Raw genomic sequence first — 20862 nt, 5'->3', positions numbered from 1 at the left:
CAGGTCATCCAAGCAAAAGATCAGCAAGGAAATAAAGGCCTTAAATGACACACTAGACCAGATGGACATCACAGATATATTCAGAATATTTCATCCCAAAGCAACAGAATATATTTTTATAAACTATTTGAAAATGCAGAGAAGTGCACAAAAGTACCTAATTTCTAAAATCTCATACTAGTACAACAATTGTTAATACTCTGTCATATTTTATTCTAGTTTTTATTTTGTGAAGAAATAAAACATTACAGATAAAACCAATATGGAATCTCATATCCTCAGAGGTAATCACTACCATGGTATATATCCTTCCAGCACATTCTTTTAAAATTCCTCTACAGTTATTTGTACTTAACCTGCAAAAAACACATTGTTTGGTTCATATGTTTTTAGTATTTTATAAATAATATCACACACATATATTTTCAACCTTGCCTTATTTACTGGACATTGTTTTTGATACCTCTCTGTGTTGACTTACATCTAACTGTTGCACATTAGAGGCATATAACATTTCATGTATCCATTACCCCTATGTGTGGATAAAGTTGTCATTCATTATTCCAAACAATGCTACAATGAACAACCTTATAGTTTTGGTCTCCGCACATGTATGATTTTCTCTAGAGCAGCAGTTCTTGAAGAGTGGACCCTGGACACTATAGGATTCCCAAGGTCCTTTCAGGGGTTTCTCAGAGTCAAATAATCTTTATAATACTAAGACACTACTTGCCTTTGTTCACTCTCTCATGAGAATACAATGGCATTGTATGCTTTTAAAGAAAATAACTATCTTCCAAAAGAATTAGTATTTAGATTTTTGCAAATCTATTATCTGGCTTGATTTTTTGAAACATCATGCATCGGCCATTTGGAAAGTGTCAGTTCACTGATGTTGACATATTTCATTATACAGTATAAAAAAAATCACATTCTTTCACATCACCAGAGATCTCAAAAAAAAAAGTTCTTTAGCTTTAGGTGTTGGACAGAAATTTTCCAAAATTTTGACTTGAAAGTCTAAATTTTGTCACTGGCAACAAATACTGTTACAGCTGTTTTCTATAAAGTAACAGGGACAATTTGTTCATTTTTGAGAAAATGACTGTCAAGTATATACGAATCTGAATAGTTTGTCTCTGAATAATTCTTTCAAGGAAAAATGATATTCCATGAAAAAAATGGTTAGGTCAGCTTGCAACTCAACTGCACAAAGGCCTTTCCTTGAGTTAATCACGGTCCTCTGGTTTTCTGGTGAAAGTGCCTATTCGTGGGCTTCCTATGTCCTACAGAGTATGACAATGAAAGTACTCAAAGGTCAACACTCAGCAAAATTAGTAATTTTTACTACTTATCAAGACATTCTTCAGTGAAACTAGTGCTTTTTGTTTGTTTCACTGTGTGTGGCACTGAAAAATATGATGATTACTAGTATAGTTTGGGACCACTGCCCTGATTTGTACTAAGGCACTGGCAGTTTTACCCACCATTTTTTTTTTTTTTTAATTTTGTTTATTCATTTGACAGACAGAGATCACAAGTAGGCAGAGATGCAGGCAGAGAGAGAGGAAAGCAGGCTCTCTGCTGAGCAGAGCCCGATGTGGGACTTGATCCCAGAACCTGAGATCATGACCTGAGCCGAAGGCAGAGGCTTAACCCCCTGAGCCACACAGGTACCCCCCCAACCATTGTTTTTGTACCACTTAGTACAAATGTCAAACATGAAAAGGGCAAATTCATACCCCACTATTAGGAAAACAGTTTTTACCTTCGTGACCCCAGAGCTTCACAAAGCACATTTTGAAAAGCTGCTATTAGCTTGGGCCTGAGTTTCTGAACCAAATTAATGTATAAATCCACCCAATCCAAGCCTAGAAAAGAAACTATTTTACGGGGATTCTTGAGGAAAGATGTTTGCTTTTCTTTTCAGAATAAGCTTTAAGGTTATACAAACTGTTCACTTTAAAACGGTTAGGGGTGTACATGGATTATACTTTAAAATGGTTATTTTATGTTATGTGAAATTTATTTCAAAAAAAAAAACAAAAAAGAATACGACATAGGCAAATATGTTCTTTGTTGTTTTGGATACAGCTGGGCAAAGACATGTGGCCAAAGTGGTTACAGAATCTCACTACTAGTCAAAATAATTCTTATGATACAACTGCAGTAAATATCTTAGTAAATACATCCTTCCACGCTGGTGCTTTTATTTCTGCAGGGTCACTTCCCAGGGGTAGATAGTTAGATCAGAGTGGTTTTTGCACACTTATTTTAAAAAATATTCTGAAGTACTACAGGGGTATCTGGGTGGCTTGGCTGGTTGGATGGCCAACTCTTTTTTTTTTTTTTTAAGATTTTATTTATTTATTTGACAGACAGAGAACACAAGCAGACAGAGGCAGGCAGATAGAGAGGAAGGGAAGCAGTCCCCCTGCTGAGCAGAGAGCCCGATGTGGGACTCGATCCCAGGACCCTGAGATCATGACCTGAGCCGAAGACAGCAGCTTAACCCACTGAGCCACCCAGGCGCCCAAGGGTGGCCAACTCTTGATTTTGGCTCAGGTCATGATCTCATTATCCTGGGATCGAGCCCCACATCAGACTCTGCTCAGCAGGGAGCCTCCTTGAGGATTCTCTCTCTCTCTCTCCCTCTATCCTTACTCCTGTCCCCTCCCCAGCTCACATGCTTGTTCACTCTCTCTCTCTAAAATAAAGAAATAAATCTTTAAAAATAATTTATGAGAATGGTATCATACTGTACATATTCTTTTGCATCTTGCTTTTCTATAAAAACCAGTATTATGATTTTTTTTTTAAAGATTTTATTTATTTGACAGAGAGAAATCACAAGTACACTGAGAGGCAGGCAGAGAGAGAGAGAAGGAAGCAGGCTCCCTGCTGAGCAGAGAGCCCAATGTGGGACTCGATCCCAGGACCCTGAGATCATGACCCGAGGCGAAGGCAGCGGCTTAACCCACAGAGCCACCCAGGCGCCCACCAGTATTACGATTTTTGATAAAGATCTACTGCTGTAACTATTCAATACGATAGTCACAGCTCCACAGTCATATAAATTAAAAGTAAATAAATTAAAATTTCAGTTTCTCAGTTGCACTAGCCATGTTTTAAGTATCAAAAACTATATGCGACTCATCACTACTGTATTGGAGAGCAAAAATACAGAACGTTAATCATTTCAGAAATCTCTGTTGAACAGTGCTGATATGTAATGCATTCATTTCCTGCAGTGTTGTACTTGCTTGTAGGAATATGCTTTGTTTTATCTATTCTCTTAATGAAAGGATTAAGCTGTTTCCATTTTCCCCTGCGTATGTGTGAGGACTTCTCAACTATATACAAAGACACAGAACTGCGGACTCACAGACTGTATGTGTTGTCAACATGACCAGATACAGTCAAACTGCTCCAAAGTGGTTACACCAGTCACCACTCCTACAGGTACACAGACCTTAGGTGACAAAACTGGAGACTTAAAAAACTTCCAACTCAGTCTCCCCCTCAAACCATTTGCCTGTTCTTAAGCAGCACAGACAGAAGGCTAAGGACCGGGACGCCTGGGTGGCTCAGTTGGTTAAGCAGCTGCCTTCGGCTCAGGTCATGATCCTGGCGTCCTGGGATCGAGTCCTGCATCGGGCTCCTTGCTCAGTGGGGAGCCTGCTTCTCCCTCTGTCTCTGCCTGCCATTCTGTCTGCCTGTGCTCGCTCTCTCTCCCTCTCTCTCTGACAAATAAATAAAATCTTTAAAAAAAAAAAAAAAAAAAAAGAAGAAGAAGGCTAAGGAGCTACATACCAGAAACCTCTCAGCAGCAAAGGAGATATCCCCACAGTCTTTCATGCTGGTTTACCTGGCTTTCAACTGAAATTCCTGGAAGATTATAACCTAGGGTCGATGAGAAGCAGGAGGAGACTGAGGCCTACCAACTCTGCAACCCAATACTAATCCAGCTTAGTTCCTGAATGGATTTAAGTGAACCGCTGAGCACTCTAACTGCACAGCAGAAGAAAAAACAAGTTCTCTCTGGGGGGAGATAACATCACCTAGAGCCTGTGCAGTTATTTATATAGTAACCAGCATTTAATAAAAAATTACTCTTTAGAGATTCTTTTGGTTTTTTTTTTTTTAAGATTTTATTTATTTATTTGACAGAGATCACAAACAGGTAGAGAGGCAGGCAGAGAGAGAGAGGGGGAAGCAGGCTCCATGCTCAGCAGAGAGTCTGATGTGGGGCTCAATCCCAAGACCCTGGGATCATGACCTGAGCCGAAGGCAGGGTTTTAACCCACTGAACCACCCAGGTGCCCACTCTTAAGAGATTCTTAATAATAGAGAACAAACTGAGGGCTGGGGGCACCTGGGTGGCTCAGTGGGTTAAAGCCTCTGCCTTCAGCTCGGGTCATGATCCCAGGGTTCTGGGATCGAGCCCCACATCTGGCTCTCTGCTCAGCAGGGAGCCTGCTTCCTCCTCTCTCTCTCTCTGCCTGCCTCTTTGCCTAATAAGTAAATAAGTAAATAAAAATAAGTAAATAAAAATCTTAAAAAAAACAAAACTGAGGGCTGATGGAGGGAGGTGGGTGGGGCGGGCTAGATGGGTGATAGCTATGAAGGAGGGCACTTGTGCTGAGCATTGGGTATTATTATACGTAAGTCTTGATGAATCACTTTCCTCCTGAAACCAATACTGCACTGTATGCTACTAACTAGAATTTAAATTTAAAAAATGAAGATAAAAACTATTAGGCATGCAAAGAAAAAGAATCATATGATAACAGAAAATACAGAGAGAAAATAGGAGCAAACACACAGATGTCCAAATATCTAGCTAACAGACAAGAAAGCTAAAATGACTATGAATAATGTGATCAAAAAATATGGGAAAAAACAGAGGGGCACTTGGCTGGCAGTGGGGTAAAGCCTCTGCCTTCGGCTCAGGTCACGATCTCAGGGTCCTGGGATCAAGTCCCACATCAGACTCTCTGCTCAGCAGGGAGCCTGCTTCCCCCTCTCTCTCTGCCTGCCTCCTTGCCTGCATGTGATCTCTTTCTGTCAAATAAATAAATTAAAATCCTAAAAACAAAACAAAACAAAACACCAGAGCAGAAATACTGAAGTAAACAGAGAATTAAAATCTATAAAAAAGATGGAGTGCCTAGGTGGCTCAGTCAGTTAACTGTGCAGACACTTGGTTTCGGCTCAGGTCAGATCCCGAGATCAAGCTCTGCATTGGGCTCCACACTCAGTGCAGTCTGCTAAAGAGAGATCTCCCTCTGCCCCTCCCCCCAACTCTCACGCTCTCTAAAAATAAATAAAATCTTTTAAAAAGCTATCAAGAAGAAGAAAAGAGATATTATAGAACAAAAAAACACATTAAGAACTGGATGACTAACAAGACACATGACAGAGCAGAATACACCCACTAATGAATTTGAAAACAGATCAACAGAAACTCTCTAAATTGAGAGCATGTGGGGGTTTTGTTTGTTTCTAGAGAGTGATATAAAACCAAAACAGAGCAGTAGAGAAATATGGCAAATGGTCAGAAGGTCTAACGTATTTCTACTTGAAGTTTCTGAAGAAAAGCAGAGAGTGAGGCAGAACACATGAAGAGATCGTTTTCAAAAACTTAAATACAACAAACAAATTCAAGATGCTTAGTAAATCCTAACAGTATGAGTAGAAAAGAAATCACACCTAAGCACATCTGAAAAAAATCTACGACAAACTTTTAAAAATCTTAAAACAGCCTTCAAAAAAATTAAGACAACTGACCTCTCCATAAACACACTGGAAACTAGTAGACAATGGAAAATATCTTTTAAAATGCCGAAAGAAAAGAATTCTATGCCTAATAAAAATATCTTTCAAGGGACACCTGGGTTGCTTAGCTGGTTAAGCCTCTGCCTTCAGGTCAGGTCATGATCTCAGCGTCCTGGGATCGAGCCCTGTATAGGGCTTTCTGCTCAGCGGGGAGCCTGCTTCCCCTCTCTCTCTGCCTGCCTCTCTGCCTACTTGTGATCTCTCCAATACATAAATAAAATCTTTTTAAAAAATCTTTCAAAAATGAAGGTAAAACAAGTAAACTTTCAAAATAACAAAATCTAAATGTGCTATCAGCAGTCATGCAGTAAAATATTAGATTCATCAAAATCCAAAGGTTTGTTCTTCAAGGCACACTATCAAGAAAAGTGAAAACATGGGGTGCCTGGGTGGCTCAGTGAGGTTACCACGAGACTCTTAATTTTGGCCCAGGTCATGATATCAGGGTCATGAGATCAAGCCCCATATTGGGCTCCACAACTGACACAGAGCCGGTTTAAGATTCTGCCTCCTCTGTCCACGCCCATCCCCCCACCAGCCCCTCTTTGCTCACTCTCTCTTTAAATAAATAAATAAATAAGGAAGTGAAAATAAAAACACACAGGATGAGAGAAAATACTGGTAAATCTAGTTTTTATTCTACTCTACAAACAGAAAGCTATTGTAATGTAAAAAGTTACCTATTTTAACTAAGAAATTTTTAAGTTATTTTGAAACCAAATTTCCTGGATTAAAAAGATATAACTTCTTTGAAAAAATTCCAAATTTCTATTTTATTTTTTAAAAATTATTTTGAGAGAGTGAGAGAGGAGAGGGAAGGGCAGAGGTCAAGGGAGAGAATCACAAGCAAACTCCGCACTGCACGTTGAGAGGAGCCAGATGCGGGGCTGGATCTTACAACCCTGAGATCATGAACTGAGCCAAAATCAAGAGTCAGATGTTTGACCAACTGAAACACCCAGGTGCCCCCAAAATTCCAAATTTTTAAAGTTCATACAATCAGTGATGTTTCCTTGGGGTGAACATATATTAAAACAAAACAAAACAAAACTAGTTGAGCAATAATCCAATCTATAACTTAAATGATTATATTCCCACAGATCATCCAACATAGGGATCAGTAGTTTGCATGAGATCAATAAAGGAAAAGAAAACTAGAATCTAGAAGTACTAAGTACTTCTAAGTACTAGAAAACTAGTACTTAGTAGGCACTATGAAAACATTTTACACGTTACCTCATTTTAATCCTCATAACCACCATATGAAGTATTATCTTACTCCTACAGGTGAGGAAATTAAGTCTCAGAGAGTTACTGAAACTTGACCATTATATTACACAGCTGTAAGTGACAAAGCTAGAATTAGATAATAGCTAACATTCATAAAGCATTTACCACTGTGCCAAAATCTCCTGTAAATTTATTATATGTATTAACTAATCTATTCTTTCCAAAAATTCAACAAAGTACGTTATCATTATTATCCTCGGTTTAGAGAGAAACTGAGGCACAGAGAAATCAGGTAACTTGTCCAAGATTATGAAAATAATAATTGGTAGATTTAGAATTTTAACCCTGGCAATCTGATTCTGGAGCCTGAATTCTTAACCACTAAACCATGTTACCTCTCCCAGATTCCAACCTGAGATGTTTGAGTTCCCTCAGCCAAAATATTCATCAATTTGTAATGAGTATGTCCTGAAAATCTATTTGGGAAAAATACTGACTAAAAAATTAATCCAAAGAGACTCATTTACAAGTAACTTCTTTTTTAAATGTGCATTTCACACTATTTAACAAAGGAAGGCAGGTTTGACTCTACATTGTATTAAGTTAGTAGTGACACAAATTAGAAATATAGCAGACTACCAAGAAAGCAATCTCTGTAACTACTGTGGTATAGGCAAAGACAGTGGCAAATATCACATAAACCACACTTAAGGTGATAATAAGAAAACGAGTCAGACAAAATAATAGATTCCACCATCTAACTTGCCTTAGGAAAAATTCTCTTAAAGACTGTTTTCTTCTAACATACCTTCTCTTGCTGCAACCTTAAAAGCAAACCACGCTGTTTCTTCCGAAGTGGGGGCATTTTATCATCTTCTCCTTTGTCTCGTAGATGTCTGCAAATATTTTACATTGAGACAAAGAGTTGATTAAATTTCTATTATAATGTCAAGAATTCTCTACCACTGAAAAGTCTGAAACAATTTAACATTTTCAAACATGGAAAACATGCAGCAAAGCCTACCCCATCAAATATTTTCTTGCACATAAAATATATGCAAACTCTAGGCTGTGCCCTTTGAAGATACAACTGCTTTTAAATTTACAACATGGTAAAGGAATTAAGTATAAATAGTAATATGAGAGTCAGGTGATAAAAGAGAAATGCAAAGAGAATGTTATGAGAAGGAGGTCTGAACAGCAACAGGATTCAAAGACTGCCATATTTCTAGGTTAAGAAACTGGATTGGTTGGGAGGGAGACAAACCATAAGTGACTCTTAATCTCACAAAACAAACTGAGGGTTGCTGGGGGGAGGGGGTTTGGGAGAAGGGGGTGGGATTATGGACACTGGGGAGGGTATGTGCTTTGGTGAGTGCTATGAAGTGTGTAAACCTGGTGATTCACAGACCTGTACCCCTGGGGATAAAAATATATGTTTATAAAAAATAAAAAATTATAAAAAAGAAAAAAAAAGAAACTGGATTGGTGAAAAAAAAAAAAAAGAAAGAAACGGGAATGGTCAAATTAAATTAAATGAAGAAACAAAAACAGCTTTAAAGACAAAGCATCTCCCCCTGGGGATAAAAATATATGTTTATAAAAAATAAAAAATTAAAAAAAAAGACACCATCTGCCTACAACAAATCTTCTCCTAGCAAAGAAGAAGACATTGGAAAGCGAAAACTATGTTCACTGAAACAACTTACTTTTTCTGATGCTCTAGCCAGGCTAATTCGGCCTTAGTTTTCTCCTTCAAGGCCTTCTCACGGAGACGCAAGAGTGAAGACTGGTGAGCAGCCCTCATTTCCTCTTCTTTCATATACTGTCGAACCATCTCCATAGTAAATTTAGAAAAACTATCTTGTCCTCCTGAGAATGGCATGCTCAGCTCCTAAAGTGGAGATTTTATTTCAAGTTTATCATTACCTAAGCCTTTGGAACTTAAAATTGATATTGTTAAAAGAGGCATGTACTTATAAAAAATAAGCTATGTATATAAAAAGAGCTGACCATGTCAGAGAACTCGCTTCAAAAAAGGCACATGAGAGGGAGTAACACTCATCAGCTAATTTATTCAGCCAATGAAGTTTTAACAAACAACTACATAAGCCAGGTACTGTCCCAGGGGTATATAGTTGGATAAGAACTGTCCCTGTTGTCCAAAAGTCTAACAATTTAGCAAGATGATACAAACTTTTAAAATGGAATAAAATGTTATAAGAGTGAAGCAATTGAAACACTAGAGACATAACACTGGCTCTAATCCTCAAAGGTCTTCTAAATTACTCCAAGGAGTAAGTCTATGTTCTTCTTTGTAAGGAAAGCAAAGCCAGATTCTGTAGCAAAAATTAGTATAGCTATAAAATTGCAATCTTAGGAAAATCATTCTGGTAGATGACACCTGAGTTCAAGTACAAAATGTATGGTCCTATCTTTGAGAGAACATATCCACAGCTATTTATGAAGTAAATTCCACAGGTAAACTGAAGCGCACCTTGGCAGAAGACAGTGTTGTCTTTTCTGGAGAGGTTTCATCATCAGAGTCATCATGATGGCCTCTCTTCTTTTCCATGTTAAACCTGCGATGACTCTCAGAAGGTAGTAAAGATCGAAATGATTTTTCTTCTATTTCATCTTCTGTCATAGATTCATCAAATTTCAGGGAATATTCAGTTGCAATAGAAGTAGAATCTAAAGGAATTTGGAACAAGTAGATTTTATCATTGTAATGGTTTTCTTTTTTTTTTAAAGATTTTTTATTTATTTGACAGAGAGAGATGACAAGTAGGCAGAGAGGCAGGCAGAGAGAGGGGAGGAAGCAGGCTCCCCGCTGAGCACAGAGCCCGATGCGGGGCTCGATCTCAGGACCCTGGGATCATGACCTGAGCCGAAGGCAGCAGCCTAACTCACTGAGCCACCCAGGCACCCCTGTAATGGTTTTCAGTAAGTATTCATTAATAGCCCTTGCCATCTCATTATGGGACAATCTAATAAATTCAGGGAATTGATGGTTAACAATTAATTGGCATAGCAATAAAAATTCACTGAAGTACCTAAAAATATGAGTATAAGATATACGGTAAAAGTGTAATACACTATATATAAACAGCTCTAACAAACGAATTAGAAAAGTAATAATCCTATAGAAAAATGAGAAACAGTCATGATCAAATGCATCACAAAGAGAATATGGTCAAAATAAAGTAAAAAAAAAAGTTTAACATTATTAGCAAAGAAATGCATATTAAAATTTTTTAGAATTCATCAATACCATAGTAATTTAAAACATGATGTCTCTTGTGTGCCTTTGATATGCACTCCTCACCTCCAGTCCTTTTCTTATTTGGACAGCCTTACCTTCTAGTACTATAAGACATTCCAGGTTCATTTTGTATTTTCCCTGTCCAATCCTAGAATCAGTCATTTCTCCAAAGAGCTCTCATCTAATTTCTTTCATTAGAGTGTTTATAAACCACAATTATGGATACTGGGTTTTTTGGGTTTTTTTTTAAGATTTTATTTATTTATTTGAGAGAGAAAGACCAGAGTGAGAGAGAGAGCACGAGCAAGGTGTGGAGGGGCAGAGGGAGAAGGAAAAGCAGGCTCTCAGCCAAGGAGGGAGCCTGATGCAGGCCTTGATCCTAGGACCCTGGGATCATGGCCTGAGCCAAAGGCAGGTACTTAACCAACTGAGCCACGCAGGCACCCTGGCACTGGGTCACACTTGTTACTACTAGAGCATCACAGTTTCTTTTCTCTGTCAGTGACTAGAGCTAGATAATGTATGCATGTATACTAACCGATGTACACACACACACACACACAAACACACACACACACACACACACACACACACACACACAGAGTAGTTCCTGTATCCATCCAGCACCACAGGGTTCATTCCAGTCTTCCTTTCTTGTGTATCTAATATCCTTCTCCACCGAGAAACCTGGCTCTTACCGTCCAACATCAATTTACTTATTTATTCAACCCCAATGCATACGTAAGAACTGTTTACCTGTTCTTACGTATGTATTGAAAGAACTATTTACCTTTACCCCTGTGAAAAGCTCATTTACCAATTAGAATACAGTGTTTAATAAAAGAAATCAGACTCAAAAAACACATATTGTATGATTCCACTTACATTATTTTTGAATAGGCAAAGTGAAAGTCCAAGTACAGAAAGCCCATCAGGGGATGCTTGGGGAGGGCAGTTGAATGCAAAGGGTCATGGGAAAATGTGGGGGTAATATATCCTAAATCTTGAGCCTGACTGTGATAATGTGGGTGTATATCACACAGTTGTCAAACTCATTTTACTATGTGTTTGAAATGAGTGTAATAAATCCATAAAATTGATTTAAAAAATTAAAGAAAGCCAATAGAAGACAGTAGTTGACAATATAAAGAAGGAATCTTATCCAGGAACTTTCTGAGGAAATGAGAGTCCAATTCACATTTTTTGTTTACCTCTACTAACACAAATATAAAATCAGAAACTTCCAGGGCTGATTTAAGAACTTAATAAATAAAAATATCACACACACATAAAAAGAATACAGTGTTTATATTCTGCTCTCTTTATATTTAGGTTTACAATTTCCACTCAAAAATGCCATTTTCCAAAATTACTTAGGTCGGCTCCTTTTTCTTCCACCATCTTCAGTGTGGTTATGCCACACATTTGTAATAAAGTTAGATTCCTCATAGACTGCATTCTATTCTAGGATCTCCAACATCCTGGTTGATGTGTGTGTGTGTTTAGTTTACACATGCTGAAATTTACTCTTTGTGATATACAGCTCTAGGGTTCTGAAAAATGCACAGCATCTGTCAGTAAATAAAGAACCATACAGGACATCCCTCACATATGTTGCTTCACACTTAAAGTCCTCCTGTGCATCCCGTTTGTAGTTTAACAACTTCCTCTTTTACCTAACAGTTGAGAACCATTAATCTATTTTCCTACCCTAAAGTTTTGCCTATTCCAGAATGTCATATAAATGGAATCATACGCTATGTAGCCTTTTGCACCTTGCTTCTTTTGCTTAGTAAAATTCACTTAAAATTCATTCGTTATGTTGCATGAATCAATAGCTTGTTCCTTTTAATCTAGTATTCTACTGTACAGATGAACCAGTTTGCTTATCCATTCTCTTCGTAAGACATTTGGTGGCTTCTAGTTGTTAGCAATAATGAAAAATGGTGCTATGAACATTAGTGTATAGGCTTTTGTGAGGATCTAAGTTTTCAATTCGTTTGCCTAGGCATGTGATTAATGGATTATTATAAGACACTGAAAATGTCTTACAAAGCAGGTGTACCATTTTGCATTCTCATCAGCAACGAATTCAAGTTCTCATTGCTCTGCATCTTTACCGCCACCACTTTGTTGTCAGCTTTTTGGATTTTAGCCATTCTAACAGGTATGTTGTAGTATCTCATTGTGATTTTAATCTTCATTTCCCTAAGACATGATATTGAACACCTTTCCTAAATCTACTAGCCATTTGTACAGTTCCTTTAATGAAGTGTCTGTTCAGATCTTATGTACATTTTTAAATAGGGTTGTTGATTTTCTTGTTGTTGAGTCTTAAGGGTCCTTTATATAATTCTGGCTATAAGTCCTTATGTGATTTACAAATATTTCTAACAGTCTCTGGATCCTCTTTTCAATTCTCTTAACAGTTTTCACAGAGCAGTTTTTTAATTTAAACAAGCATAGCTTATCAATTTTTCTCTTTCAGAGATTGTAGTTCTAAGTGTTGTGTTCTAAGAAGTCACTGCTAAACAAAAGATAAGTTGGCTTTTCTCCTACATACCGGTTTTTAAAATGGTGTCATTTCTTTGGATCTTGGTTGTCCTGTGGACTTTAGTTACCTTAGCTCTCCAGACCCCTAACTTCACTTCTTCCACGAGGGAAGACTACTGGGCTCCATGGCACGCAGCCCGGAGACTGCCTTCAGGCAGTAAGCTGGAGCAGTCATAGCGCAGATTATCGTTTTCATCTCTCATGAATCAATAGCATTCACTGCCTGATGTTCAATGTCTTAAAAATAGTTATTTCATATGTTTTGTCTGATATTTGTTTTAGGAGGGAGGGTAAATCTGGTCCTGTTCCTCCACTATGGTCAGAAGTAGAAGTTCAAGCAATTTAATTTCATATTGTTTAAAGAAGTGAAATATATCAAAAAATCATAGCTTATGACATTTCAGATTAGTCACTTGACAGCGATAAATCTGCAGTTATTAGAGCCCGGCACGATGGCAAACAGCTTGAGAACAACATTAAGTCACAGATGGTTAGTATCCTGAGACTCAAAGACACTTTCAATAAATTTGTCTTCACTATTTTAATTACAAGCACTATTATTAAGATAAAATTTTAGAGATTAAATTCATCCTGTACGAGAAAATTAACAGATAATTTGTTTTCCTGTATCCTTTATTTCTCTCATTATGTGGAAGTTGTCATTATGAAGTCATTATAGCTTTGAAATAGTTTCACCTAGATACACTTAATATCAGATTCAGATACACAAACACACACACACTACCATGGTCTAACTAGCTCAGTCACAAATATCTCAAAGGACTCTGGAAGCCTCCCCAAACAAGTTAACTGTACATACACATGCAAGAAACATTACCTTTCTCATCAGGAAGAGACGGCACACTGTCACTTCGCAGAGAATCATCTACAGCAGTCTGAACCTGTTCATCAATAGAACTCTCCATCTTTTCACCATGAAGTTTCCTCTCATTTTCCTTAGAAGATGGAACTGAGGGGCTTTCTTGACGGCTGCTACCACTACTACTTCTGTTTATAGATATTATAGAAACAAACAAACAAAAAAAGAGTGATAAGGTTCGTAAATTCAAAGTAAATTTATTCGGCAAGGGGAATGTGCTTCATGATCAAGGTATGAAATGATGAAACAAGTAACATAAAACATAAAATGCTAAGTGGACAGAGATCTGAGAAGAAACTATTGTAGAAAAGACAATGGCTTCACTCTTAGTCATGAAAAGCAAGCACTAATCTCAGACTAACACTTCCCCCTTTTCCTTTCATTTTAAAATCAAAATCAAGGAAAAGGGGCCTCTATTTGGCTGTTTCAACTTCCTTACTTTTCATCAACATCACAATTAATCACAATCAGCTTAATTCCAACTACTCTACTATAATCCTTCTTTCAAACTCAACCTAAACTTGAATTCCCAAATCCAATGGATAATTTTTCTGCAATATTATATGGTCTTTTTTTTTTTTTAAGATTTTTATTTATTTATCAGAGAGAGAGAGGAAGAAAGCGAGCACAGGCAGACAGAATGGCAGGCAGAGGCAGAGGGAGAAGCAGGCTCCCTGCTGAGCAAGGAGCCCGATGTGGGACTCGATCCCAGGACGCTGGGATCATGACCTGAGCCGAAGGCAGCTGCTTAACCCACTGAGCCACGCAGGCGTCCCAATATTATATGGTCTTGATTTCTACCTCCTTCTTTAAAAGCACCACTAGCTAAAGCAAATGCAGTAAAATGTTAATATCAGTATAATGTGGATAAAAAATATTTAGGAACCTGTATTATTCTTGCAATATTTTTGTAAGCTTGAAATTTAACAAAATTAAATGTTAAGAAAAAGACTTCTCTTTCTTACACTCCTTGTTTCTACCCTCACCAGCTTTTCTATCTCTCGAACCAGTTTTTCTGTTTATTTCTTGTCCTTTGAATTTTCCTGGCTTTCCTTAAAATGATGGTGATTCCCAGAGTTTTGTTGTTGGTCCCTTTCTCTTTTATGCTACATACTGTCCCTTGGCAATCTTATGCATCTCTGTAATTTCAACTACTATCATTCAGACTGAGCCTTAAATCTGTATCAACTAGTTCTGCCTTCCCTTGACTTTAGCCTCAAGTTTTCAAATGCTTAGTGAATTTGTTTTCTTTTATTTTTTTTTTATTGTGTTCAGTTAGCCAACATATAGTACATCATTAGTTTTTGATACAGTATTCAACGATTCACTAGTTGTATATAAGATCGGTGTTTTCCTTCCTCCTCCTTTGCTTTCCTTAGTTTATTCATTCATTTAAATATACACAGAAAGAGAGAGAGCCAATTACAAGCCATGTCTTAAGATCCTCTCCATAGCTATATCCTCTTCTAAAATGCCTTTCCTTCCCTGCCGACCTATTTAAGACTGTTCTGCCTCCCTAATTTAAGACTTAGTTCAAGTATCATTTCTGTAAAGTGCTTACACACTTCTTCTTCCACTCCCAAGGAAGGTTTGGTACCTCTCTGCATTTATACTGTTTTTTTTCTTTCTTTTTTTTGGTATGTTTCTATAATTGTTATTTATCAGAATACTGTGCAATTATGTGTCTGGTTTAGTAAATGTTTGGAAAGTATAAACCATATAATATAGCTATAAGGTAAAAGAGATAAAGCAGGAGAGAGCGACTGCTTTGGAGTCAAAAGAATATGGGATTAATCTCAATTACTCTACTTAGCAGTTATGTGCCAATCATTCACTCAGTAATCGTGAGATAAACAACCTACTGCATGTTAGGTATTTTGCTAAGTTCTGAGGATAGCAGTATAGCATGATCCTCACTAGGATGGCTATAGTAAAAAAGAGAGACAATAACAAATGTTGGTGAGGATGTAAAAAAAATTTTTAAATTTTTAGTGGGAATGTGAAGGGGAGCAGCTGTTTGGAAAAGCATGGCAATTTTCCAAAAAGTTAAACAGAGGTATTTTACGACCCAGCAATCCCAAAATACCCAAAAGGAAATGAAAACCTATGTCCACACAAAAACTTGTATATACAGGTAGGTAGCAGCACTATTCATAATAGTTAAAAAATAGAAGCAATCCAATGTCTAACAACTGATGGTAAATAAAATGTGGGATATCCATACAAGAGAATATTACTTGGCCATATAAAGGAATAATATACTAATGTGTGATAGATAAACCTTAAAAACATTAAACTAAGTCAAAGAACTAGTCACAAAGTACCACACATTGTATGATGCCATTTATATGAAATGTCCAAAAGAGACAAATTCACAGAGAACAAATATACAAAGTAGATTAGTGGTTGCCAGAAGCTGGAGAAGAGAGAGCAAAAGAAATGACTAATGGGGGGACACCTGGGTGGCTCAGTGGGTTAAACCACTGCCTTTGGCTCAGGTCATGATCTCAGGGTCCTGGGATCCAGCCCCCGCATTGGGCTCTCTGCTCGGCGGGGAGCCTGCTTCCTCCTCTCTCTCTCTGCCTGCCTCTCTGCCTACTTGTGATCTCTCTCTGTCAAATAAATAAATAAATTCTTAAAAAAAAAGAAATGACTAATGGGTATGGGCCTTCTTTTTGGGGTGATGAAAATGAAGACCTCAAATAATTTCTAGTGTACTCCATAACTGACAAGTAACAAGAGATAGAAGGTGGTAAAGGCTCTAACAGTTATATATGGAGTGCTATGGGAGAATACAGAAGGGATATCTAAAGCAGACTAAGGGTAACAGTGACTCGTGGAGGGGAGTAAAAGTAAATTAAATGAAATAGAGCGGGGAAGGTCTAGAAAGAAGGTATCTCTTGGAGGAGTCCATGATGGCAAAGGAGTAAGAGACCTTAGTTTTGTCTGGTCCCAGGAATTCAGATAGGTAGCTATTAAATTATTCTCAATACCTGCGAACTCAACTGGAGATCTAAGAAAAGAGTAGCTACAAGTCCACAAACAGAAAAGCAACCACTTTCTGCAAGAAATATAAGACAGAAAAACTCACCTCAAAAAAGAGAACAAGAGGCAGAACTGAATTCCAGGGACCTAATCAATACGGATGTAAGTAAGATGTTGGAACTGGAGTTCAGAATAACAATTATAAAGATATGAGCTGGGCTTGAAAAGAACATAGAGAACAACAGAGAAGCCCTACCTGGAGAAATAAAAGAACCAAAATCTAATCAAGTTGAAACAGAAAAGACTATTAATGAGATGCAATAAAAACTGGAGGCTCGGTGCACCTGGGTGGCTCCATGGGTTAAAGCCTCTGCCTCCGGCTCAGGTCGTGATCCCAGGGTCCTTGGATCGAGCCCCACGTCGGACTCTCTGCTCAGCAGGGAGCCTGCTTCCCTTCCTTTCCCTGCCTGCCTCTCTGCCTACTTGTGATCTGTCAAATGAATAAATAAAATCTTCTTTAAAAAAATGGAGGCTCTAACTGCTAGGATGAATTGGACAGAAGAGAGAAATAGTAATATACAAGATAAAATGATGGAGAATAAAGAACCTGAGAAAAAGAGAGATAAACAACTATTAAATCACGAGGGGAGGGGCGCCTGGGTGGCTCAGTGGGTTAAGGTCTCTGCTTTCGGCTCAGGACATGAACCCAGGGTCCTGGGATCAAGCCCCACGTCAGGTTCTCTGCTCGGCAGGGAGCCTGCTTCCCTTCCTCTCTCTCTGCCTGCCTTTCTGCCCACTTCTGGTCTCTGTCTGTCAAATAAATAAATAAAATCTTAAAAAAAAAAAAATCACAAGGGGAGAATTTGAGACATAAGTGATAAGCAAAACAGCATCAGAATAATTGGGATTCCCAAAGAAGAGGAAAGAGAGTGGGGCAGAAGGTATACCAGAGCAAACTAGAGCACAGACCGTCTCTAATCTGGGGAAAGATAAAGGGCATTCAAGTTTAGGAGGCACAGAAAGGAACAGAGAAAATATACAGAAACTGTGATTTTACAGGTAAGACAATGGCACTAAATTCATATCTTTCAATAGTTACTCTGTCAAGGGGCTAAATGCTCCAATCAAAAGACACAGGGTATCAGATTGGCTGAAAAAGCAAGACTCATCAGTATGTGTCTACGAGAGACTCATTTTAGACCCAAGGACACCTCCAGATTGAAAGTGGGGGGTGGAAAACCATGTATCATGTTAATGGACATCAAAAGAAAGTTAGGGTAGCAATCCTTATATCAGACAAATTAGATTTTAAACCGAAGACTGCAATAAAAGATGAATAAGGACACTATATTATAATTAAAGGGTCTATCCAATAAGAAAATCTAACAATTGTAAATATTTATGCCTCTAACATAGGAGCAGTCACTTATATAAACTAATTTGTAACAAAAAGAAACACATTGGTAATAATAGTAGGGGACTTTAACATTCCACTCACTGGAATGGACAGATCATCTAAGTAGAAGATCAACAAGGAAACAAGGGCTTTGAATGACACACTGGACCGGATGGACTTCACAGATAATATTCCAAGGATTCCATCCTAAAGCAACAGAATATACATTCTTCTTGAGTAAACATGGAACATTCTCCAGAAAAGATCACATACTAGATCACAAATCAGGTCTCAACCTGTACCAGAAGACTGAGATCATTCCTTGCATATTTTCAGACCACAATGCTTTGAAACTGGAACTTAATCACAAGAGGAAATTTGGAAAGAACTCAAACACGTGGAGGCTGAAGAGCATCCTACTAAAGAATGAATGGGTTAAAAAAAAAAAAAAAGAATGAATGGGTCAACCAGGAAATTAAAGAACTTTTTTAGCAAAGGTGGTCATAAGAGGGAAGTACATAGCAGTACAAGCCTTTCTCAAGAAACAAGAAAAGTCTCAAATATACAACCTAATCTTACACCTAATGGAGCTGGAGAAAGAACAGCAAATAAAGCCTAAATCCAGTAGGAAAAGAGAATAAAGATTAGAGCAAAACCCAATGAAATAGAAACCAAAAGAACAGGAGAACAGATCAATGAAAGTAGGACCTGGTTCTCTGAAAGAATTAATACAATTGGAAAAAACCTTAGACTTATAAAAAAGAAAAGAGAAAGGACTCAAATAAATAAAATCATGAATGAAAGAGGAGAGATCACAACCAATACCAAAGAAACACAAACAATTAAGAACAGTTAAGAACAAACAATTAAGAAATAAGAACATACTATGAGCAATTACATGCCAACAAATTAGGCAATCTGGAAGAAATGGCTACATGCCTAAAGACACATAAACTATCAAAACTGAAACAAGAAGAAAGAAAAAACCTCAACAGACCCATAACCAGCAATGAAATCAAAGCAATAATCAAAAATCTCCCAATAAACAAGAGTCCAGGGCCTGATGGCTTCCCGGGGGAACTCTACCAAATATTTAAAGAAGAATTAATACCTATTCTTCTATTCAAACAATAGAAATGGAAGGAAAACTTCCCAACTCTTTCTTTGTGGCCAGCATTACCTTGATCCCAAAACCAGACAAAGACCCCCACCAAAAAGGAGAATTACAGACCAAAATCCCTGACGAACGAGGATGCCAAAATTCTCATCAAGATACTAGCCAATAGGATCCAAGAGTACATTAAAAAGATTACACACCACAACCAAGTGGGATTTATTACTGGGTGGCACAGGTGGCTCAACATCCACAAATCAATTAACATGATACACTACATTAATTTAAAAAAAGGGGGGGGGGACAAGAACCATATGATCCTCTCAACAGATGCAGAAAAAGCATTTGACAAAGTATAGCACTTCTTCTTGATTGAAACTTTTCACAGTGTCGGGATAGAGGGAACATAACTCAATATCATAAAAACCATCTATGAAAAGCCCACAACAAATATTATTCTCAGGGCAGAAAAACTGAGAGCTTTTCCCTTAAGGTCAGGAACACGACAGGGATGTCCACTATCACCACTGTTGTTCAACACAGTGCTAGAAGTCCTAGACTCAGCAATCAGACAACAAAAGAAATAAAAAGCATCCAAATTGGCAAAGAAGTCAAATCCTTACTCTCTGCACATGACATGTTACTCTATGTGGAAAATCCAAGACTCCACCCCAAAATTGCTAAAACTCATACATGAATTCAGCAAAGTGGCAGGATATAAAATCTATGCACAGAAATCAGTTGCATTTCTATGCACTAACAATGAGACAAAAGAAAGAGAAATTAAGGAGTTGATCCCATTTACAATTGTACCAAATACCAAGATACCTAAGAATAAATCTAACCAAAGAGGCAAAGCATCTCTACTCAGAAAACTACAGAACACTCATGAAAGAAATTGAGGAAGACACAAAGAAATGGAAAAACTTTCTACGCTCATGGATTGGAAGAACAAATATCCTTAAAATGTCTATGCTACATAGAGTAATCTATATAATCAATGCAATCCCTATCAAAATACCATCAATTTTTTTCACAGAGCTGGAACAAATAATCCTAAAATTTGTATGGAAGCAGAAAAGACCCTGAATAGCCAAAGGAATGTTGAAAAGGAAAGCCAAAGCTGGTGGCATCACAATGCCAGACTTCAAGCTCTATATCAAAGCTGTAATCATTAAGACAATGTGGTACTGGCACAAAAACAGAAACACAGATCAGTGAAACAGAATAGAGAACCCAGAAATAGACCCTCAACTCTATGATCAACTAATCTTAGACAAAGTAGGAAAGAATATCCAATAGAAAAGGACAGCCTCTTCAACAAATGGTGTTGGAAAAACTGGACAGCCACATGTAGAAGAATGAAACTTGACCATTTCCTTACACCATACATATAAATAGACTCAAAATGGATGAAAGACATAAATGTGAGATATCAAAATCCTAGAGGAGAACACAGGTAGCAACCTCTGTACAACCTCTCAGCCATAGCAACTTCTTGCTAGACATGGTTCCAAAGGCAAGGGAAACAAAAGCAAAAATGAACTACTGGGATATCACCAAAATAAAAAGTCTTTTCTACAGCAAAGGAAACAGTCAAC

At 37.7% G+C, this 20862-nt stretch overlaps 1 protein-coding gene across 1 annotated transcript in view; it reads right to left on the bottom strand.

The window, feature by feature from the left end:
• CEP350 (centrosomal protein 350) overlaps nucleotides 1-20862 on the bottom strand; it is a 132430-nt gene that overhangs the window by 58430 nt on the left and 53138 nt on the right. Inside the window, 4 exon segments of the mRNA XM_059412706.1 lie at nucleotides 7877-7964; nucleotides 8778-8962; nucleotides 9566-9762; nucleotides 13725-13894. Coding sequence (XP_059268689.1) covers nucleotides 7877-7964; nucleotides 8778-8962; nucleotides 9566-9762; nucleotides 13725-13894 — 640 coding nt within the window.

Source organism: Mustela nigripes, chromosome 10 (assembly GCF_022355385.1).
Source record: "Mustela nigripes isolate SB6536 chromosome 10, MUSNIG.SB6536, whole genome shotgun sequence".
NCBI lineage: Eukaryota > Metazoa > Chordata > Mammalia > Carnivora > Mustelidae > Mustela > Mustela nigripes.
This window is presented reverse-complemented; position numbering and strand designations above follow the sequence as displayed.